The following is a 23,700-nucleotide window of genomic DNA, read 5'->3' on the forward strand; positions in this document are numbered from 1 at the left end:
AAACATAAAGAGTATGGTCATTGTTATAGAGAAAAATGAAGGCGATAATGAAGAATTTGCTGTCTTGAATACTGGAGTGACTTGAATAAAGACCAGGTATTTTGAGGAAGAAGAACAGAATATGAGGTCAGAGCATTTGAGAGGGACCAGGTCTTGAAGGCTCTTGTGAGCCAGTGTAGGGCCTTTAGCCTGTGGAAGACAGCCACAGAAGCTTTGGAGAGGAGTGCCATGGTCTGACCTGCTTTCCAGAAAGTTCTGTGCTGAGACGAGATAGCACGGCAAGCAGCACAGGAAGAGGAATCAAGAGTGACTCCAACACATGCCAGCAATGTCACTAGCTGAGACTGGGATGATTGCTCCAAGTTCAAAGCCAGCCTGGGTCACACACTAAGACTCTGTGAAAAAGAATTAATTCCAGGCTTCTTGCCTGGGCAACTAGAAGAAGGTAACTTCTGTAAACAGGCCCAGGGAAGGCTATAAGAAAGAACATTTGGAGAAAGAAAGGAAGTTCATTTTCCAGCATATATGTTTTAAGATGCCTATGACACATGTAAGAACAGATGGCCAGGAAGCAGTTCATAGCTCCATGTGGATGTTAGCCAATGAGCTTCCCTTACACCTCCCACCCCTTCCTACACAGCACCTTGTCTCTTTCCATCACCCCAGGAGAACCTGGTCTTAATACAGTAGAGAAGGCATGCAGAGCAAGTTTCCATTATTAAAAACCTAATGGCAGCGAACAGTTGACAGCAACTGTGGCTCTGAGGCTTCAGGAACTTAATCTGGCTTCCTAAGTACCACTGTCTCTAGCATGCCAGGCAAACTGGGTCTGGAGGATGCTGTAGGTAAGGTGAGCAGTACTTGTTGGGAGGGATGAGCAGGCTGGAGCAGATCTTTAAGTGGAGCTTAGAAGCAATGAAGACTCAGAACCTGATCCTCAGGTCCCAGGAATGTGACCTAACTGCATCCTGGAAGAGAGAGAGGAGGAGGTGGGCCTGAAAAGGACGCTCTAGAAGCCAGAAGCTAGATCTCTTGGAAGACCTACAACTCTGGATGTGGGAGGAACCTGGAGACCCTGTCCTGTTTCAGGTTGAAGCGGCACAACCTGAGTCCTGGGCTACTGACTGTTGGGATGTGATATAAAAAACCCAAATGTCTGCCTGGAGCTAGGCTATCTTGAACTCAAATCCTTGTTCTGTTTATTAGCTGTATAAACCTGGGCACCTATTTCTACAGTTTCCTCAGCAGTGAAATGGGGGCAGTAAAACCATAGGTATCAGAATATGAATTGCTCAGTAGGCGTTCAAACACTTGTAAGTCATAAAATGCTGCAAGTCTGTTATATATTCTTCACATTATTCTGTTCCCAGGGATGAATTTGACCTCTTCATGGGAGGTGAAGTGTGTCTTGAGACTTGGTGTAGACTCTAGTCATGGAGAAGTGCCATGTTAGAAAAGATCTGGCTGCAGTGACCCACAGCCAAACACTGGGCTGAGCCCCTGGAGCTTAGCTGAAGAGAGGAAGGAGGGATCATAAGAGCAAGGGAGTGTCAAGATCATGATGTCACAGAGACAGCTGACCAGAGCTAGTGGGAGCTCGCTGACGCTGGACTGACAGTTGGGGATCCTGCACGGGATAGGACTTAACCCTCTGCATGTGGGTGACAATTTTATGGCTTGATCTCTTGCTGGGGGAAAGGGGGAAAGTGGGGTGGCAGTGGGACCAGGACTTATTCCCAGTGCACGAACCAGCTTTTTGGAGTCCATTCCCTATGGAGGGATACCTTGCTCAGCCTTGATATGGGGGGCGGGGGGGCTTGGCCCTGTCTCAACTTGATATGCCAGGCTTTGTTGAGTTCTCAAGGGAGGCCTTAACCCCTCTGAGGAGTGAATGGAGGGGAGGATGGTGGGAGGGGGGCAGGAAAAGGGGAGGGAGAGAGAACTGGGACTGGTATGTAAAATGAAAATAAAATTAAATAATTTTTTAAAAGATCTGGCATGAAACAGCTTCCTGCTCTACTGCTTCCAGCTGGCTTAACTCAAAGGGTTCCCCCGGATTTAAGACTGCCAGGCTTCACCTGACTTCAGTCCAAGCAGGTTTCTGCTTGTCCCTGGACACAGCTGCTGCTGCCACCGCTGCTGCTGCAGCTGCTGTTGCCACTGCCGCCCAGTGGCTACTTTAGAGAAAGACCTTCCCCAACCTCCCTTACAGAGTGAACAAAGCCCCACAGACAGATGCCCTCATCTCTGAGCCGCTTCTTCCTTTTGTTCTCTGTGGTCTGCATTGCTTGGTTTCTGCGATTCCTCTGGACACTCCCGACCCCTTTCCCCATCTCCTTTTGGTCATCCTGCCACCAATGTGGCTCTTCCCCAAAGCAGACTCCCCTCCCTCCCACCACCCTTCTTTCCCCTTCTCCTTCTCCACCACCTCTTTCCGACTTTGCCCTCTCCAGCTCTCCTCAGAAAGTTACCCTCATGATTTTAACTGCCGTTTAGAAGTCATTGATAATTTTCTTTTATTTTGTTTTAAGACAAGATCTTGTTCTGTAACCCAGGTTTGCCACTCCACCTCCTGACGCTGTTATTACAATATGCACCACCACACCTGGAAGATGTTATCAGTAATTCTAATAACAGAGACCTTCCAGCATAGCGCTCGCTCTCTCTCTCTCTCTCTCTCTCTCTCTCTCTCTCTTTCTGTCTCCTCCCTCTCCCCCTCTCAAATTTCTGTCTCAGAGCTGCAGAAAAAGCTCAGTACTTGGGAGTACTTGTTGCTCTTACAGAGGACCTAAGTTTGAGTCCCAGCACCCACATCTGGCAGTTCACAATCACCTGTAATTCCAGCTCCAAAGGATATGACAATCTTGTCTGACATTTGTGGGTACCTACTCAGGTGTATACACACACACACACACGCAGTTAAAATAAATACTTAAAGATACTTCTCTCCTCTCCTTCCTGGTCCCTCGCATGCAATATTCATAAATGTATTAATGGCAGTTTCTCTGAAATGCCCGCTGTTTACTTGGGGACTAGAATTGAAAGTGGGGAAAAGATGTTTTCTAATCTCTTTCAATCAGGATGGAGGAAAGAAGGCAGAGAAGAGAGAAAAGAAAGGAGGGAGGGAAGGAAGGAAGAAAGGAAAGAAATTAATGGGAGGTGAGAATACAGTTGAACAACGAAGGCAGACGGTGCTAAGGTTGAAATCCAGTTCCGTAACCTATCAGCTGGCTGGCTGTGAATGGAGCCTCCCTGCTCCTCCACTCCTGTCTGGTCTGTCGTGAGGAGAAGATCAGACCACACACATAAGAACTCAGCATAGTATCTGGCCGGTGTCATCTGCATCATTGGTAGTAGGTTAGTAGTATTTTGAGGTTATAGTCAGAGTGTTTTCCTGACGAAGGGAAGTGAGGTCACCTTCTGAAAGTTAAACCTTGATGGCAAGAAGCAGTAACTGAAACCCTGGATGACCCAAACTTATCGATAAAATCACCTGCAAGTGACTGGCTCCATAAGTCACACTCAAGTTAGCTTTGCTCATATATCTTCTCTCTAGTGTGCCTTTAAAATGTGTGTGTGGTGGGGGGAGGGTGTCAGGCTTTTTTTTTTTTTTTTTTTTTTAAAAAAAAGGATCTTACCCTGTATCCCAGGTTGGCCTATAACTCACTAAGTAGCCCAGGCTGGTCTTGAACTCAACAGTCCTCCTACCTTAGCCTCCTCCGAAGTGCTAGGATCACAGGCATGTGACACCACACCCAGCTTAGTGTGCCTTCCTGGTCTTTCTAAATGTAATCATGTAGGTAGTTCCTATTAGCTGATCCATCATCACCTTTCCATCCTCCCCCACTGAGCCAATGCCCTTGTTCACATCCCACTCAAATCTGTTGATTTGGAAAGAATGTAAGAGCCAGAGAAAGGTGGGGGAGCAGTATGGAACACTGAGTTCCCGGTCTGGCATGACTGCTACAGTCCTGGACTTACTGCAGCTAGAATTACTGTACAAGATCTAAACAGAATTGGGCCCCCCCCTCCTCTCTCTCTCTCTCTCTCTCTCTCTCTCACACACACACACACACACACACACACACACACACACACGTTATGGAAGGGGAGGAGTTCATGAGGCTCCACCCCCTCCCTGAGGATTTATGTGTAGCTAAAGGTCGATGGTTGATGGTATTAGAGGGAGAGACTTGTTTTCTTCAGTGATGTTGCTACCGGTAAGGTGCTCTTGTTCCTGTAAACCAAGTCTAACCCGTGCTCCTGTAAATCCCAATCTCACTGAGAGAAAACAGACATGAGAACAAAAGGGGACTGGTTGGGAAGAAGGGGGAGGAGCAAGAAAGACTAATGAGGGTGAACACAGTCAAAATGTATTATGTTCATGTCTGGAGTTGTCATCATGAAACCTATTATGTATAATTAACACATGCCAATAAACTATTTTAAAATCTGTTGATTTCCTTTGCAATAACTGAAAATTTTAGCTAACTTTAAGACAAGAAATATATATTAGCTTGCATTTAAGTACAAGAGCGGATTCAGCAGTTCAGTAATGTTATACCGATTTAGATTCTTTCCACCCTTCTGATCTGCAACCCTCAGCATGTTGTTAGGAATGCTCATGGTCACACGGGGACTGTGGCAGCTCGGGCATTGCACCCAAACTTGGTACTATTCAACGAGAAGAGAGGAAGGCCTCTCTTCCTGTGCATTTATATTTATCACTGGGGAAACCTTTTTCAGAACCTCCCCAGCGTATTTCCTCTCACATCTCAGTGGCCTGAATTTCATCATGCCTAGAAAACCCAGTGACTTTCAAAGAGATGAAACAACCCTAACTCATTTGTTGAGAGAGGTGCCGGAGGAGGGTAGACACCTCTGTAAAGGGTGACTCTGTCTACAAAGATGGGGAGAGAGGGCTGCTGAGTTGGTGAGAAATACTGTGTGCTACAATCCTTACTGAATATGCCACCCCTTCCTCACACAGAGGTATGAGTACCACATCATAACTGGATGGTCTAGCTCAGATGTCATTGAGGGATACAGAGTGGCAGTGGATAAGGACATGAAAATATTGCTCCCAACAGACTATCAGATGTATTCCTTCGCCTTCTTACCCTTGCATCCTTGGAAAACAGATCCTCTGTGTCAACTGAAAAGATGGCAATAGTTCTCTTTGGGACATTCCTAATGGGAAAGGGGAACAAGGGACTTTTTGGAGGATGTGGGTGTACACAGGGTATGAGTTTCCCACAGATATTATAACTAATTATCACAGACTTTTCTCAAGGCAATACACAATAGTTCTCTACAACCCCGGAGGTCAGAAGTCTGAAATCAGCATCAGTGGGCTAAAACTAAAGTGTCAGCAGGGCTTTACTTAAACTGCGAGAGTCACCTGGCAACCTGGGAGTCTGTGGGGAGAATCCATTTCCTTGCCTTTGCAGCTTGCAGCACTGGCTTCTTCCTCAGTCTTCAAAGCCAGCAGTGATAGCATCTTACTTCCGCCTTCATATGACCTGTCTCTTCAGTCAAACCTAGTTTTCGTCTTCTTTTTAGGCAGGCTCTCACTGTGTAGCCCTGGCTGGTCTGGCACTCACTATGTAAGCAGGCTGGCCTTGAACTCGCAGAGATCAATCTGCTTCTGCCTCCCAAATGCCAGGATTAAAGGTGTGCACACACACAGCTTGCTTCTCTTTCATTATAAGACTAGTGACTGATTCCCTTTGGACCAACTCAGATAACCCAGAATAATCTCTCTATTTTAAGAATCCTAATCACGGGGCTGGAGAGGTGGTTCAGTGGTTAAGAGCACTGGCTGCTCTTGTAGAAGACCCAGGTTCAATTCCCAGTACCCACATGGTAGCTCACACCTGTCTATAATTCCTATTCCAGGGGATCTGACACCCTCACATAGACATATATGGAGGCAAAACATCAATACACATAAAATACACATAAATAAATTATTAAAAATAAAAAGAAATTAATCACACACTTGGGAAACAAAGGCAGGCAGATCTCAGTGAGTTCGAGGCCAGCATGGTATACAGAGTGTGTTCCAGAACAGCCAGGGCTACACAGAGAAACCCTGTCTCAAAAATCAATCAAACAAACAAACAAGCAAGCAAACAAAGAATCCCAATTACATCTACAAAATCCTTTCACCATGTAAGGTAATATCTATATGCTTCAACAATTATAGCCTGATACATGGGGTGTCAGTATTCAGTCCATCATAGTAAGTAAAGATTCACTGAAGTGCATTCAAGATTTATGCATTATTCTAGGCACGGGGGCATATGCCTGCAATCTCAACGAGTTGTGAGTTCCAGGCCAACCCAAGCTACATAGTGAGACCTTGTCTCAAAAACAATTGTGCATTTTACCATCTACAAATTATATCCCAGCCCCACATTGCAAATATCAGAAAAAGAGATAAAGATTTCAGTTCGATAATAATGAGTTAAAGACCTCCCGGGTCTCCTTTCTTCCCACTGAGCGGATCAGAACCTGATTTCAGAGAGGGGATAAGCCCCTAAAAGGAGGAGTGGGTCTTTGAGTGTGGGTCTGATGAAACGTAGGCCAAAAATAGATTGCTTCTGGTTTTTTCACCTTCCCCATAGGCACTAACCTTAGCAAGTTCCAGGCTTTTCCCTGCATGCCAAAGCTTAGTTTCTGTCTCATTACAGTCCCAGCAGAATTCGAGCTTCTCTAACTGCCTGGAAATGCCTGTGAAAGACACAGAGCAATTAACTGAGTCGGCCCTGAGGAGCATGCTGGTCACGGAAGGGCCCGGCTGACTCATTCAACTGTGCAAAGGAATACAGGCATTCTATCTAGGTGTTAGAGGCAGAAACTGGAATCTGCAGGGCACCTGCTGTATTTCCAGATCCCTGTGACCTATAGGAATTGGACCAGGGACATCTGGACTGTGGCGGTAACAGAGACTGCTTATTAAGAAAGAACATTTCCAATCAAGGAAGTAAGTGAACCAGAGAACTGGAAACTGGATGGTACGGGGCTACAAGAGTTGTGACTTCCTATGGGTCATTAAGACAGCACTCGCCTTTTCTACCATGTATATTTCTGGGACTTTTTTCACAGATATTCTGTTCCACACATGTAGCCCTTGGTTTTGAGTTCTAAGCTATTTTTCTATCATTAGTTTCTTTCATTCACATGTTCATTTTTTGAGACAGGGTCTCTCTGTGTAGCCTTGGCTGGCCTGGAATTCACAAAGATCCACCTCACCTCTCCCTCCTGAGGTGTCGGGATTAGAAGCATATGCCACTACACCCTGTCATGGGATTAGAGGCATGTGACACCACACCCAGCCATATGGTAATCTTGATACTTCTATCTCTACCCTACATAGAGCCGTAGGTGAGAAAGGGCCCAACTCAGCCAGCCTTCTAAGCCACAGCCATAGCTATGCTCCGAGACATAGAGAGCCCATCTCAAGAGTTGAAGACTGTGTATATAAGTAAATAGTAAAGACCAGCTAAGTCTAGGGGGAGGAGAAGGCAGACCAGAGTCCTGGATCCTCAGACCTCGGAGTTTCTGCTTCTACACGCTTCGTGCGTACAGAGGCGGGGTCCAGGCCCTAGAAGAAAAACAAGAACTAGAGAGAACTTTGTTGCTACTGTTATGGCAGCTGCAGGGACAGAAATAGCTCTAATTCCATGAGTGGTCACACAAGCTGAGGGAGGCTGCTTAGAGCATGGACCTAGTTTCAGGGATTGGAAAGACTCAAGAACTGGCAGTGGGAGGTGGGCAAGTTCCCCTAGGTCTGGGTCATCCAGAAGTCAGCTGCCTGTTCCCTGAAGTGTAACACTCTGCTGCTCTAGCAGAGAACCTGCCCCCAGGCCAGGAACGCTGTGCCCTCCTCTCAGAAAAAAAGAAATTCAAGGATCTCTGCTCCTGCTCCACCGCCTACAGGAGACTGATTCCTCTCCTACACCGGAGTTAGGATAATTGAGGTTTCTCATTGTAATCAGGCTTCAAGAGCCCAAGGTCCCAAGTGGGACTCTTTCCCACCCTCTGGATTTTCATGTGGCCTACAATGGATGGTGAAAGAAACGGGCTGGAATGTGGCACAGGCTGCTCAGACAGACCAAGATTCAGACCATGAGCCCTCCTGCTTTTACCCTTCACCTTTAAGAATTCCGACTTGTCTTTGATCCCAGCCCTCAAGTGGAAGGCTTTACAAATCCAAAGCCCACAAATTCCCTTCTTAAATGCACTGCCTGTAACTGATAGGTCTCAAATCCCTGACAAATGGCTGAGGTGCCTGTTTACATATCAAAGCGGACCTGGCCTCCAGGCTCTCCCAGTATCCCTCAGTCCCTACCTGTTACAGGGTGTGGTTGGCATACCTACCCCCTACCCTGAACTCAGCAGCCCAGGGTCTGGGGTTCCATTCCCCCAAATGGCTCTTCCTTAATATAATCCAGCCATTTGGGCTACGTGATCCATTTTACTCCTTTTACCTTTTTTGCCCTTTTGGCCTCTTGGTCTCCTGGTCTCCCTTACATGGCCTGGCTCAGGGTCATTGTTACTCCGGACCCTTCCAGGTGCCTCTTATCTACAACAAACCTTCTCCTCCACCATACAAAGTAACAGTCATGCCCTCCTTTTTACTTCTTTTTTTTTTAATCAGTACCATCATCAGAATCCCCTACCTCCTCAGTAACAGCCGGCTGATCTCATAGCCACTAATCTGTGCTCACTAATCTGTTTTCCAAACTGTTGGCCCCTAAGCTAATTATAGCAGTGTTTCATGCCACCCACCTCAACCCTATTCTTGTTCTCTGACTCCCACCAATCTACACATACAGAGGACTGCAGATATAAGAGGCTGGGAGGCCAGCTTAGCAACCAGAGCTGAAGGCTCATGTGAACTCCAGCTCTAAATCTCCCTACTTCTAGCCTACTAGGCCTACCGTCCTTGCCTTTAGCATCTCCTTTAGGGGGAGGAGAGAGGCATCTTTCCTGATGCAAGCAATGGATTTTCAGGATGGTTGATGTAAGAGACTTCTAGAATGCACCACCCTCAACTCATCCCTCTGACCAGGCCTGGTATGTACTGAAGGAAAGCACCAGAAAGACATTTCCCTCTCTATGGTTCCCTAGAACCTGAAGAGATGGGTGGAGCTAGGGTGGGAAATTTTGAGGAAAGTAATAAGAGGGAAGATAAGTAAGGGCAAGGAGGACTTTTCATCTCCACGGAGACTTCTGCCACCAACAGCAAGAAATTGAGCGCAGCAACCCCTTCTCCCCTACACCTTTCCTCCTCCTCCTCCTTTTCCCCTTTCTTCCTTATCTTAGCTGAAGGTCAAAAACGTCCTAATTCAGCGTCAAGTTCATTCCAGGGACAAACAGAGATATAATCCAGTCACTTATTCATTCATTTAGTTAACAAACATGTCTCGCCAACAACTGTGCGCCAGCTGAAGTTCAGTATCGTGCAGCCCCCAAACCATGGTTTAAGAGACAAAGTGGGATCAAGTGGGATAAATAGAAAAGGTTAAACAAATAAGACAGGGAGCAACCAAGGAAGACACTGGACATCCTGTTGACTCTCACACACATGCATACATGCATGCATTTTTATACACACACACACAGAGACAGAGATCGGCTTATAACAAATAGGGAGGGAGGTGTTTTCCCCTTGTCCAGTTGGCCAAATGTGTAACTGAAGAGGTGTCATAGGAAGGGGGAAGAACAGAAAGCACTGGGTGCTGGTCTGGTATTTAAGTAAGTGTCTAGTATACTAGGGGCATTTCTGTGGGATACTGGAGTGCGGTGAGGAAAGTAGGGGTTAAGTAACTGAGCTTTCCTCCTTTCCCTGTCCCAGAAAAGAGTCAACATAAATTCCTTGGTCAGCATGTCCACGTTAAGAATTCCTTCTAATGCTCTGGATCTCTGGATTGTTCCTTATCCAAATCTGAGTATTTGCCTTTGGGATGAAAGAGTTCATAGCTTTGCCCCCCCCCCCCCCCAGTTATCCCTACCTTTGCTCTGCTCTATCTCATGCTCTTGGAGCCTCTTCTAATCCTAGGAATCTTTTCCTGTTCCCCAAACTTCCCTTTCTTTTCTCTCCTCTTTCCTACTCTGCCAATTCCCTTCCTCTTTCTGATTTGCACCCCATAGAGTGTTTAGGGAGACTAGCTCCAGTGGGAAGGTAAGAGAACCTGGTACAGCCGAGTAAATGAAAGTGCAAAGGGGACAAGCGGACACATCCCTCAAGGTCTCGGCGGGCTGAGCTCTGGGCTTCGGGAATATTCATTCAAAGATAACTGAGACTGACCCAGCAAGTTGTTCCACACCAGCTTTCCCTGTACCGGGGAAATGAGGCTTCGTGGATGATTTGGACATGATGGAGCCCATTGGTTAGTGAGTCCCAAGGGGGAAAGAGCCTGCGAAGGGAGTGGCAGCCAGGAAGTAAAAGACAGGCCAAACATGACCACACAGAACAATGAGGCCAATTGAAGGGTAGGAAGGGAAGCATCTTTCCAGGAATCAACCCCTGTCGAATTCACACTCAAAGGTTTTCTGATCAGGATGCCACCTCTCCCTCTCTCTGAAGATAGAGCAATCCTTGTCGACCCCGAGTACTTAAAAGTTTGAAAGAGTAAATAGAAGTCCTAATTGGTTTTTGTAAGCTGCAGGAGAACCAGCTCCTGTGCAGAAACGCCACACATGCGAGATAGACGACATGAATGAGAGGCCTAGGCCAGAGGGGCATCAGAAGACTGGAAAGTCACAGGAACTGTGAGTGTTTTGTCTGCCGGGTCCTGACAACCAGGAAGTAGGGCATAATGTGGCCTCGTTCTTTTGGTTGTAAAAAGAACTAGAAGTGGAGCTCACGGTAAGCACTTCATAGGACCCAAATCTCAAAAGATTGTTTATTTTTCCCCCAAAGAGTATTCAAAATAACTATGCTTCTAGAGAACAAATAAAATTATACTCTTCAAAATTACACAAAGCAAATATGTGTTGAAGTTAAAATAATGCCTTTCAAAATTTCTGGTTTTCCCCATTATTGGTATGGTGGTCCTGCACGACTGTTGGTTTCCATTTAAGCTTAGACGCCGATGGAGTGAAGCAATACACTGAAAAGCCCATATTTTTACATAAATGCCTTGACCTTCAAATGCTAACAACTCATTAAAGACCTGTATAGGTCTTTAACTATTCCATTTATTTATTTATTTATATTTTATACCCTAAGTGTCCCTTGGGCTTCCAATTTGTAAGCTGTGATATATGTCATTCCACTGAGTTTTTCCTTTATTTGTTTGTGTGTGTGTGTGTCTGTATGTGTGGAGACAGAGAGAGAGAGAGAGAGAGAGAGAGAGAGACTGCCTAAACATTCCTTTAACAAAAATTCCAAAGGAATAACAACCACAGGCAGTAACAGCAGGAGACGGCACTCTGGCAGCAGAACTCTAATTCAAGATTGCTCAGAAATATTTTCCACTGCATTTTCCCCTTTTAATTTGCACTATGGATTAACCCCACTGTGATCCAACTGGACTGAAAATTGGGTTCAACTTGAAAAAAGATTGAATCAGTTGGTGATGGCTAGTCTAGAAACAGCCCTTAGATGTTGAAGAATAAACGCGCCTTCATCTCCCAGATTAAGCACTCTGAATAAGCATTCTGGCAAGTTTCAAATATCAGAGAAACTTTGCAGGATAGCCACGAGTTAGCTAACTTATTTATAAGTAACAAATACTCTGTTTCTAACATCTAAATGCCCCGCCCCCAGTGCATTCCTAAAAATGCCCAGAATATCATAGGGAAGGAAATATTTACTTGTAAAAATTGCATGCTACTCGGCATGATGGCCTCCATCTATCCCAGTATCTAAGAGACTGAGTCAGGAAGCAAAGTACAAGTTCAAGGCCAGGCTAGCACGTAGCAACTTTCAGACCAATGGAGCTGCGTAGTCAGAACTTACCTCCCCCAAAATGCTCGTTTACTCAGAAATTAGATAGATTTTTTCGTTTCCTCTGAATTTCTTTTATGTTTCTTTAGCAGACTTTTATATTATTGTTCATTTAAATCATACACATTTCTGAAGTTTACCCCAAGTTCTATGTTTGTTCCCTTTCTGAGCATCATCTCACTTCCACCGTATTTTCTTATGTCCTTTTCATCAGAGGTGTGTGTTTTAATGGAAAGTATCTTATTCTATGCCATTGAGTGCTAGCGGTGAGTGAGATAAAAGACGTGGGGATGCGACAGTATTACTGTCTAACAACACTTTACTTGGCCTATCTCTGTGCTGTTTCTCACAAATGCATGCAAAGGTACACTGGTCATGAAATTAAAAAAAGTTTCATTTCAAAAATGAAATGAGAGACAAGTTCTAAGTACCTGAGATGACTTTGTGTTCGGTTACAGAAACAAAACAATTGGCAACAGATCACAGAAGATAAATAACATGGCCGTTCTCTCTGGAATATGACGTTGTGGGAGAGCTTTGGATTTTCTTTTCGATTCTACTTTCTAATACTCACAAGTTTGTATGTCTATGCTTCATACAATTAAGACAAAGAAAAAATGGAGCCATTTAGAGAAGACATTGATTTTTAAAAGAAAGCTACCAGATTTGGTAAGGTAGGCCTGTAATGCCCAGTAACTCAGGCAGGATGATCACAAACAAATTCAAGAATGGGCAATTTAATGAGAGCTTGTCTCAAAATAAAATGTGAAAAGAAAGCTAAGTGGTGGGGTGCTTGCCTAGCATGTATGAGATCCTGTGAGTTTGAGGCCAGCCCCGTCTACACAGTGAGTTCCATGCCAGCTAGGGCTACATAGTGAGACCCTGCCTCAAAAAAGGTCATAGGCTTGATCCCTATAATCACCGTACTACCACCAAAAGTCCAAAGAAGGCAAGGGGAGAGCCAAATGAAAGAGTTAAGGAACGAGTCAGGAAAGGGTCTAGTAACCTTTGTGGAGAGGTTGTCAACCTGATAAACTGTTCTTGGAACACCTTGCTATGGGTGCCTAACTCGGGCCATGGAAAGAGCAAAGTCAATGAGTGCGGCCTAAGCCCTGATTTGAGCTCAGCAGTTCAGCATCATCTCTCTCCTCTGCTAGGACATAGCCTTCTTCTGACTACAGAGGAGGGAGGAGAGATAGCAAGAGACCCAGAAGCCATGGAGATGGAAAGGGTTGGATTGCAGGGCTGGGGATCTGGCTTGGTGGTAATGCGAAGCCTAGCATTTCAGGAGAGCTATTCTCTTGGAAGGCAGAGGCAGATGGTGCTCTGTGAGTTTGAGCCAGCACTGAAGACTCTTTCTTACATATTTTGTATATCGCCATCATATTCATCCCCCATTCCCCATTCCCGAGGATCTCCTCCTTCCTAACCATTCCCCTCCTACTTTCGTCTGGTTTCGTTTTGGTGTATGCAGCAGTTATGGATCATGTACAACATATATAATAAGTTGTTTTCTATTCACGCATGGCTGTTGGCAGTTCTCTGTGTAAAGACTCCAGATAGACTTAAAGTTACCCATCTCTGTTCTCCACCTTTCCTGTCACTTTAGTTTTGGAGTACACCTGCCTACCCCGTCCCACACCCCATTAGTACACTTCAGAGGCTCTCTGTCTACCCCTAATCTTAGATAACAGCTGCAAAGTATGAGTTCACTTGTACCTGTTCCATCTTTTTCTAAGACTTCTATCACCATTATTATCATCATCATCATCATCATTATCAATCATTCATATCTATGGATGCTTCCAAATAAAATTATTTTTCTTTCTTTGTTAAAAACGGGGTCTTACGCAGCTCATTCTGGCCTCACTCATTTCAGAGCTAAAGTTAGTCATGAAGTCCTGATCCTCCTGTCTCCACCTCCCAGGTGCTGGGATTACATCTAAATACCACATTAAGCATCAAAGGGATTTTTATACATTAACTCCTCGTAGCCATCCTCTGAGTGAACTTTGGTACACATGAGACTAGGCTCTAGAGTCTAGACCCTCATGAGTTGTGACCTGAAGTTCTGAACCTGACTGGGGATGTGGCTTAGTTGACAGAGCGTTTGTCTGACATGCATGAAGTCCTGGGTTCAATCCTCAGCACTGCAGAAACCAGACATGGTGGCACATGTTCAGGAGTTCGAGACTACCTCAGGCTATGGGATACCCTGTGTCAAGATAAACAAATGCATAAATAAATAAGTAGAAGGAGGGGGATCCTGAACCACTACCTAACTTTTTCTTTACTTAAGGATTTTTGTGAAGTCTACATAATAGAGTTATGGCTCACAGTGCAGGACCATTTGTGTATTGAGGGTATGTATGTACGTGCTGTGTGAATGTGGCGGTAGTGCATGCGAGTGTACATGTATGCATGCCTGTTCACCCACATGCTATAACTTATGCACTTGAGATGGGGTCTTTCACTGAACTGAGCCCAGCATGTTGGAAAGGCATGATGGCCAGTGACCTTCTGGGATTCAATTGTCTCTTCCCACAAATGCTGGGATTACAAGCATATATGTGCAGCCATGTCCAACTTTTTATGTGGGTTCTGGAGATTGTAACTCAGTCCTTGTGGTTGTAGAGCTAGCACTGCTACCCGCTGAGCCATCTCCTCAACTCCAGTTCTATTTTTGACAATCATACTAACAGGTTCAGAGAAGTCAAGGGAATTTTATAAGTCCTATTAAAGTCCAGGTATCCTGACCCGAAATATTTTTGAAATTTTGTTGTTATTATTACGTGTTTGTATGGGCACACATGCATATAATATAGGTATGTCAATGCAGATGTGATGGGGTGTGTGCGGAGGTCAGAGAAGAGCTTAGGAGTGTCAGTTCTCTCCTTTCAGCTTGAGGTCTCTCTTGTTCTGCTACTCTGTCTAGCTGACCCATGAATCCCCTGCCTCTGCTCCCCTCTCGCCTTATGAATGTAGGGATTACAGATGTAAGCCACTATTTCCAGCTTTTCGTGGGTCCCAGGGATTAAAGTGAAGTCATCCAGCTTGTGGGGATTACCCATTGTGCTAGCTTGCTGGTACCTGACCCTAAATCTCGTTAACTCCTTTGAACTATTAAACATTTCAGGCATAAAGATTATAGCTACTACCTAGCTTTGAAAAGAACTATAGAACCTGAGGCTTCCTGTGTCCTTCTTTGAGTCTCTCTCCCTTACCTTTCTCTTTTCTCCTATGCAGGTGACCACTCTCCTAGATTTACTGTTTATTTGTTCCATGATGCCTGTACACTTATAATTTATGTTTATGTATCTACAACCAATTTTATATTGTTACATACAGTTTTAAGCTTTATATAAATGGTGATGCACCATGCATTTAGTTCTGCTGCTAGAAGTTTTTTTTACACACTGTTGGTATTTTTTTTTTGAGATTTAATCATGCTAATATATTTCTTAGTCCATTAATGCTGATATACCATAATACCCAAGACTGGGTGATATATAAGGAAAAGAAATCCATTTTCTTACCATTCAGTAGCCTGGCAAATCCAAGTTCAAATGATTGGCATGTTCAATTCTCTGGTAAAAGCTTCTCTTTGCATCTAAAATTGTACCTTATTGCTGGGCCCTCCAGAGGGGAAGAATGCTGTATCCTTAGCTGACAGAAGAAACAGAAAAAAAGATGGATGCTACATAAGTCTTCTCTAATAAGGGCCTTAGCCCCATTCATAAGTGAAGATGAGAAAAGTTTCAATTTTACTAGACAGCACCAGTTTTCCAAAGTGGTTATATTAATGTAGTTCCCACCAATTGTTCATTTGAACTCCAATTGGGCTATATCCTCGTGAACACTTAGTGTTGTCTGGCTTTAATATTTTGACAGTCTGATCTGTGTGAAATGTTTTCCCACTGTGACTTTAATTTGAGTGCATCTGATTACTACTGAGACTACACAAATCATTGGCCAGTCATTCCACTTGTGCTTCTACTAAGAATCCAACCTCATTCTTTGCAAACTTTGAGAATGGCATATTTTTTATTGATTTGTAACAGTTATTTTATTCACATGTGAACAGGTATATGTGGGGACCAGTGGCCAACCTTGGATGGCATTCCTCAAGAGGCACTGTCTACCGTGTTTTCTGAGATGGGATCTCTCACTGTCCTGGGGTTCACTAGTTAGACTAGGCTGGCTGGCCACTGAGCCTCAGGGCTCCCCACCTCTCCCTACCTAGCAGCGCTGGGATTGGGAGCATGTACCACCACCACGCCCCACCTTTTTACATGGGATCAAACAGAAGTACTTATGCTTTCACAGCGAGTTCTTTGTCAACTGAACAATCTCCTCAGCCTCCCAGAGTTCTTTATATTCCAGACACTAAATATGTGCTTCAAATATGTTAACTCTGGATTTCCTTTTTCAATTTGTGAAACTTTTAACAGAGACATTTAAATTTTGCCTGCAACCAAATGCATTGATCCTTTTCTTAATGACCACGCTTTCTCGATTATAACAGGGTCCTCTCTGGGCCCTGCTATCCCCCATTTAGGATTTCCTTCACCACTGCTCTGAATAGTCACTCTTTTCCTCCTTTGCCTGCAGTGTTTGTCCTGTTGACATGCGCTTTTCGCTATGGCCGTGATGACTTGGGTGTGATTGGTCTGACATGCGCGAAGATCTCTATGTACAGGCCAAGCAAGTGGCTCCAGCTGAACCCAGCAGCATCCAGGGCCCCCTCACAGCCTTACAGCTTCTGCACAAACTTGGGGCCAATGCCTACCCTTTCACAGTCCAGGTACTGACTTTAAGTCTTGGGCAATTTCCAGAGGAGACTAAGAGATAAAAGAACAGGAAAAGGTCTCCATGTTTTACTGAGCTCCTTTTGATTTCTTAGGTGGTTGCTACCCTGCCCTATTCGGTGACACTGCACCTAGGCCTGAAAATTCAGGAAAGGCAAGGGAAGATGATGAGTTAATTACCTTTCCACCAATGACATAGTCAACCTAAAAAGACTTTTTGTCTTTTTTTCTCTTATGGTTCAGTCTATGGCAACTCAGTTGATCTGGATTTGTGACAACACAGTACATCGTGGTGGGAGCATATGGCAGAAGAGATCTGGTCACCCCATAGTGTCCAGGGAGGAACCAAGAAGTGCATGTCTGCAATAACCAAACTTTCCCAATCTCTCTTAAGAGGTTTCAACTCTTAGGTTTTTTTCGGTTTTTGTTTTGTTTGTTTTTTTTAACCACCTCCCAATAAAAACATCAGCTAGGCTGGGTGTGGTGGTGCACATTTTTAATCCCAGCACTTGGAAGGCAGAGGTAGGCAGATCTCTGTTGAATTTGAAGCCAACCTGGTCAGTATAGTGGCTTCCAGGTCAGCCAGGGCTACCCAATGAGACCCTGTCTTCAAAAGAAAAGAAACATAAGCTGGGGCCAAACCTTTAATTCACAGGCACCTGGGGAATGCTTTGGCTTCAAACAGATAGAGAGCAGATAGACAGACATGTAGTTATGATGGGGTGTAGGAAGAAAGACAGGTGGACGAGATTGGAGAAATGGACAGCTAAGGGATGAAGACATTTTTATGTGGTCCCACAAGGAAGGGAGGGATAGAATTGGAAATGCATTTTCTTTGTTCCTCTTTACAGCTGTGTGGGGCGGACTTTGAAGAGTTTCTGTGCAGAAAATCTGAATGAGAAAATCCCTAAGAGGTATTCCTTGGTGTTCCTCAAATCCTTGCCTTACGCCTCTACCACAGACCCTGCTCTTAGGACAGAAGCAGACCTCGTTACCATAGCACCATTGCCACCAACTTGGATGTCCTGATTCCCTCCTATTTCACTTTCCTTCTTCATTCTAGGACATGGGTTGGGAGACATGTGAAAAGCCAAATGATGCATATTTATATTCTGTGGGCTCCCATGTTTTGGTTGCAACTGCAGAACTCTGTTGTTGTGGTGCTAGAGTAGTCATGGATACCAAAGAAATGAAAACATGTTGCTGCATTCGAACAAAACTGAATTCTTGGACACTGACACTTAGATTTTATATAACATCTGTCATAGACTATGGCTTTTTCTTTATTTTAGCCATTTACAACTGCAGGCATCATTCCTAGATTGCAGGCCATAGATAAACAAGAAATGGGACAGATTTAGCCAGCGGGCCAGTTTGCAACCACCAAGGATTCAAGGCGTTCTCTGAGGGAGGCCTTTCCCCACCTCCATCCCCAAGTAAACACAGAGATTTAAGGGTAGTATGGAGTTGTCTGTGGTTCTAGAATGAGATTTTGATCTTATCCCTTGCCTCTACTCAGTCATTCTGTGCAGCTGGTTACACGGAAAGTGCAGTTTTCACCCCAGAACCAGACCCTGGTCCCTGTGCACAGACTATTCGCAGCTTCTTCTCATCAGCTCAACCCCAACAACTCCAGGCCTGGATGGACAGCGAGGTTGGTGATACCCACCTATATCCTATCCCTTACATTAGAACCCCTCTGATATCCCCTTTTTACTGATGTCTTAACTTTAGTAGGCAGACATGGGAGTCGGGACAACAGTTTTAAGGAAATGAAAATTCTAGATTTACGTCTGGGCATCCTCCCTCCAACCTTCTTCTGGTTCAGGTTCACTACCATGGAGAAGCTATTTTTGTCTATGTTTCTATCAACAACTGTACCAACAAGGTCATCTAAAGAGTCAAGATTTCAGGTGAGTGTCTTATTGCTCTGCACCTAACCCCCAAACCACAGGTTCTAAAACGCAACTTGACTACTTACTCATTTACATTTATCTTAGTTTTGTTTTTGTTTTTTTCCCAAACAGGCCTATAAAAACATGTGATCACTGCTGGCTGGTGGCAGCACATGCCTTTAATCCCAGCACTCGGGAAGGAGAGGCAGGTGGATCTCTGTGAGTTCGAGGCCAGCCTGGTCTATAGAGCAAGTTCCAGGACAGCCAGGGCTACACAGAGAAACCCTGTCTGGAAAAGACAAAAGCAAACATGCAATGACAACTTACTGCATATGTATAGGGTCACGGACCTTGGCAGTAACTCCACTCCTGGCTGCCTACTACCAGAAACAGGGCCTGGCACTGGACGGCAAACTCAAGCACGAAGGCACCAATCTGGCCTCTAGCACAATGTAAGCTCATTGGTAATTTGCAACCTCTGCTTTCTACCCGTAACCCATCCTACATGCTATATGTATGGCTCTGAGGTTTCATCTTTGTTTGAGACTATTTGTCTTTTAAAATGCCCCTCAGCTAGTGTTCAGCATAGTCACAGGCCTCAGAGCCAGCCTCAAGCTAAATGAATACCTATGGGACCCATAGGAAGCTCAGATCTTAGGTAATGAGAAAGGAAAATGCAGAGAACAGAAAGTCTTTGTTATATAAGATTTTTACAGTTCAAACGAGTCACGGGGGTGCTTGCTTGTAATCCTAGTACACTTAGTGGTCAGCACTGAGGCAGGAGAATCACAAGTATGAGGCCTGCGTAGGCTGTACAGCAAGACCCTGTCACCAAAATGATACAAATGGGGCTAGTGTGATGTCTCAACAAGTAAAGGCGCTTCTTTAGCTCACTGCTTGAGTTCAATCCCCAGGATCTGCATGGTGAAGGAGAGAATCAATTCTTATTGTCCTCTGACATCCGCCTGTTTACAATGCCACCTGTACCCCCACACCCATACAAGGGCACAAAATGGAGAAATCAAAATGTACTAATAATAGAAAATGAAAACAAGACACAATTCCCGAAAGCTTTATGTCTATCTTCCCTTCCTAAGAATACTATTTAGGTGCACTGGCCAGGTGGGTCAGGGTTTCACTGTTTCTGAGGTGCAGAGGATGAACTCGGGGCCTCCCATCCCCAACCCTGGCCAGGTATGGTATTCGACTTACACATATGAACTCTGAGGCTTATACTTACCTGCCAGGGGAGACACCATGATCACACAGGTGGTTTTCCCAGGACGAGGCTCACCCATTGTACTTGGGGTGTGTTGATCCCTGAGATTTTCCCAAATGTGGGAAACTTGACTGCATAATTTTTGTTAGTGGGGGACTGTGTTTGTGCTTTCCCCTGGGGGTGAGGGAAGAACTCTGGGGCTTAAAGACAAGGGACTTGGTCAAGTTTGAGCGATTATGAGGCAGATAGGATTCTATTATATGCCATCTGGCTCTAACCATGTGATCTCCACAATAGCTACTATCCAGAGAAGATAGAATCGAGTAGAAGGTTAGGAGATAAGAAATAGCAGAAAAGGAGGACATAAAATGAGAATTATATGACTGGAATTGATAGAATTCTTTGATGTCATTCATTTGGTTCTATGCCTTCAGATTAGCACTAGATGTGTTTCTCACCAAAGCCATTTGTCCGTCATTTACAATCATAATTGCCCAGTTCTCCCCATGCCTTACCAAACGACTATCTACAGGTCATTATTTTTAGAAATAGCCTTAGAAATTATCCAAAGAGCATCATTTTATAGAGAGATCAGCACCCCATTATTTTATAGAGAGATCAGCACCCCAAAGCAACCAAAAGACTACCCCAAGATTCTTACAGCTTTGGTATCTTATTTTTATTGAGCGTTTATTACAAGTTCATTTCTCTGCAACACAATCAGATTATACAAAGAAATTTAAGGCTGTCTTTGCCTTCAGTCAATATACAGCCTGGATGAGGAACACAGGGGAAAGCGAATGGAATCCAACAGCTAAGTGTTAGTTGTATGCGGGTCATATTATGAAGAATGGGTAAAATCTGGATATTAATAAAAGAAGGAAGGAACATTCCAGACTGGAAACCTGGCATGGGAAGAAGCTAGAAGGTAGGAATCCCACATGGCATTTTGAGGAGCAAAAAAGGAAGGCGGTTCTGCCTAGGCTGTGTTCTAGGTGTTTAGGAGTTAGGGCAGAAAAGAGAGAAGTAGATGAGGCTAGATTGCTTTGGCTCCTGGAAATCAAACAGAGTAGTTATAGTCAATTAAAAAAAAAAAAGTCCCTCGAACAGACAGTAACACAGTCAAATAGAATTGTAGGAAGAAAAATGTCATCCCAACTGGGTAAAAGCAATCACAATTTGGGATATCTTTTGAGAAAGACACAGGTAACAGGGAATGGTATTAGAAAACCACAGGAAGAATTTGGGGGATCTAGATTCAATTATATTCCTAACATCCCTAAACTGACACTACAATATCAAGTCTTCAACCTGGAATGAAAAAGGAGCTTCTGGGGATCCTGGTATCCTACAAAGTTAGAGTCAACCTAATGGTGTCCTATGTGGGGGGTAAGTGAAGGTTTCCAGTTGGTCTGGGCAAGGGTAGATAGGATGCCTAGGTTTTCAGGGGACATATAGGTGAGGGGAGACCCAGGGGAAAAAAAAAGGAGGGAGAAGAGCAAAGAAATTTCCTCACGGGACTGCATAGCCACTTATGAGCCATTTTGCGTTCCTCTCCATCCTTGCCAAGGTGGCTACCAGGTAAGTCAGTATGAGGCTTGGAAGCCTATCCCACCCCCTTGCCTACTGCTGTTTTATGATGGAATTTTTAAAAGCTTCCTCTAAGTGTCGCTTTCAAGACTGAACCGGAAGCATGATCTAGCTTCATGTCACAGCCTGGTGCTTTCCACAGCCCTGTTTTCTGTCTCCCTGCCTGTCAGCTGGTGATCTTCTTGGAATTGTTCTTCCCCCTCATCCCTTCCATTCTCTTCTTTCCCTTCAAAAACCCATTCTGCTGTTTTCTTTATAATTCCTTACCCACTGACAAAACTGGGTTGGTTGCCCCTTCTCTATTTTAAGCTGTTGATTTGGGGTACATTGCATCATTCCTCTCTTCCTTTTATAATCCCTTCCCTCTTCCTGACCTTCCAACACTCCCGGGACACCATTGTCTAGACAGACTCAAAAGGGAAACAAGCCCTCCACGGAGGTGGGGGGAGGGCTGAGAAGCAGGAAAGGGAGTGCCTTTCTAGAATCAAGAATGTGGAGAAAGCCCAGGAAGAGCTTTGCTAACCCTCAGTTCTCCTATGCTGCTTCTGCAAGCTCGGAGGACATAGTCCTCGAGGAGTTTATGCAGCAGAACAACCAGGCAGAACTGGAAAACTCCAGCAGCAAACGGAGTTCAGAGACGCCAGCAGCCTATCTCTGACAGTTCTGTGTAGAAGCCCCACTGCAGCACTTGAAAAAATAGCTTTGTCCAGACCGGCTGGTGATCTCTGTGCTATTTCCTTCCTCTTGGGGAAGGATTGGAACTACGGGGGATGATCTGTCCGTTTCAAGCACCTGCACCCCTCCCCCACCTGGCTCACAAGCTTGATTAGATTACCTGTATTAAGTACTTTGCCCCTTTGCGGTCCCAGACTTTCCTCTGACAAGTCACTTGCCTTTTCTGACTTCAGCTACCCTGGTCCCCACTCGATCACTTATTCTTGTAATCAACTTTTGGCCTAGCAGTACCTAGTACTTACTTATACTGTTCAGAAGTGCAGAGGGGAAGCCAAAGGGGTGTGGCCACTGCCAGGCCTGGCTGTGAGGACGACTGTTACCAGTTGCTACTGGAGAAGAACATGGTGTGATGTCAGGTGGTACAGGCTCAAGTGCAGAAAACCATTGTTACATCATTTCTGCCTGTCCAGCGCAAGGAATGTTTCTACTCCTTCTATGGTGAGGCCAAGAGTCCTAGAATGAGGCCAGAGGCTATGTTCTAGAGCAATAGGAAACACAGATACCAGTCTCTATGCAAAGCCAGGCTCATGTTTCTGGTCTGGGATGGGCTTTAAGATAAGAAGCTACGAATACTATGGAATGGGATGGGGAGGCTACTTCCAGGATGAGTCTCTCTTGTGGTGCGCATTGGCATGTGTTGACGGTGAAGGGGTCTCTGAAGAAAACACAATGGTTGGCCTTTCACGGAGACAAGTACTAGATGTATGGGCAGAAAGAAGTGTCACCAGTGTGGTGTATGACTGCTCTGAACAACAAATAGTAAGGTTTGTTGGTCTGCACACCTCAAGTCCAATCCTCACAAGGAGGGCCTACTGTGTTGTTTATATGGGGGAGCAGAAACTAGGTTGGAACAGAAAGTCATGGGTTCAAGGCTTCTAGTGCTCCTGGCATCACCATATGTAAAGGAGTTAAGCTCACTACAGGTTTCCGTTATCTGGTCCCTTTACTATCCTCCTTTAGCTAGGCAAGTCTCTTCATAAGAGGGTGAAGAATAATTGAATTCAATGGGAAGTTTATTGAGACCAGTGCCAAAATCGGCTGCAGTGTGAAAAACACCCATTTCTCTTTCCAACACATCCTTTGCACTCTCTACTTACCCACCACCACTTAGATAACCTTATATTGCCCTATGACGGCGAGGAGGCAAGGTTCATCCCCCCATCATACAGCCTGAAAGCACAAAATCATCTCACTCTCTGAACTTTTGAAAATTGCTTGCACTATCCATATACTAAGGCAGCAGCACTTGCAGTAGTTTCTGCCCTTCCTTTCATAAATGGCTTCACCTCCACTCCTGAAAAAGGGGCACATCTTTTTTTTTTTCTCCCGGGGGTAGGGAGAGTGAAAGCAGAGCAGCAAGCTTCACTCAGTGTTAAAAGCCAGGACACTGCTTAGTGGTAAAAGAAAACAGAACTAACTTTAGCCAAAGGGAACTTCTTCGTTTGACTTTATGTAAAGACCATGTGGTCAGAACTCCTCATTTTTACTAGT

The 23,700-nt window shown here is 44.7% G+C and overlaps 1 protein-coding gene and 1 non-coding gene across 2 annotated transcripts; both read left to right on the forward strand.

Moving 5' to 3' along the window:
- The first annotated feature begins 9,895 nt into the window (after positions 1 to 9,895).
- Arr3 (arrestin 3) lies at positions 9,896 to 21,585 on the forward strand. Its single transcript, XM_057760676.1, is given in 14 exon segments — positions 9,896 to 9,903; positions 10,162 to 10,192; positions 10,341 to 10,350; positions 10,353 to 10,400; positions 10,598 to 10,642; positions 16,574 to 16,636; positions 16,639 to 16,766; positions 16,866 to 16,934; positions 17,620 to 17,684; positions 18,290 to 18,330; positions 18,333 to 18,424; positions 18,599 to 18,683; positions 19,006 to 19,117; positions 21,188 to 21,585. Coding segments are annotated over 14 exon segments (891 nt in total). The 3' UTR covers positions 21,282 to 21,585.
- Positions 19,898 to 20,061, forward strand: LOC130868749 (U1 spliceosomal RNA). Its single transcript, XR_009056561.1, has one exon. It is a non-coding gene; the product is annotated as a U1 spliceosomal RNA (small nuclear RNA).
- Positions 21,586 to 23,700: the final 2,115 nt, after the last annotated feature.

Source organism: Chionomys nivalis, chromosome X (genome assembly GCF_950005125.1).
Source record: "Chionomys nivalis chromosome X, mChiNiv1.1, whole genome shotgun sequence".
Taxonomy (NCBI): domain Eukaryota; kingdom Metazoa; phylum Chordata; class Mammalia; order Rodentia; family Cricetidae; genus Chionomys; species Chionomys nivalis.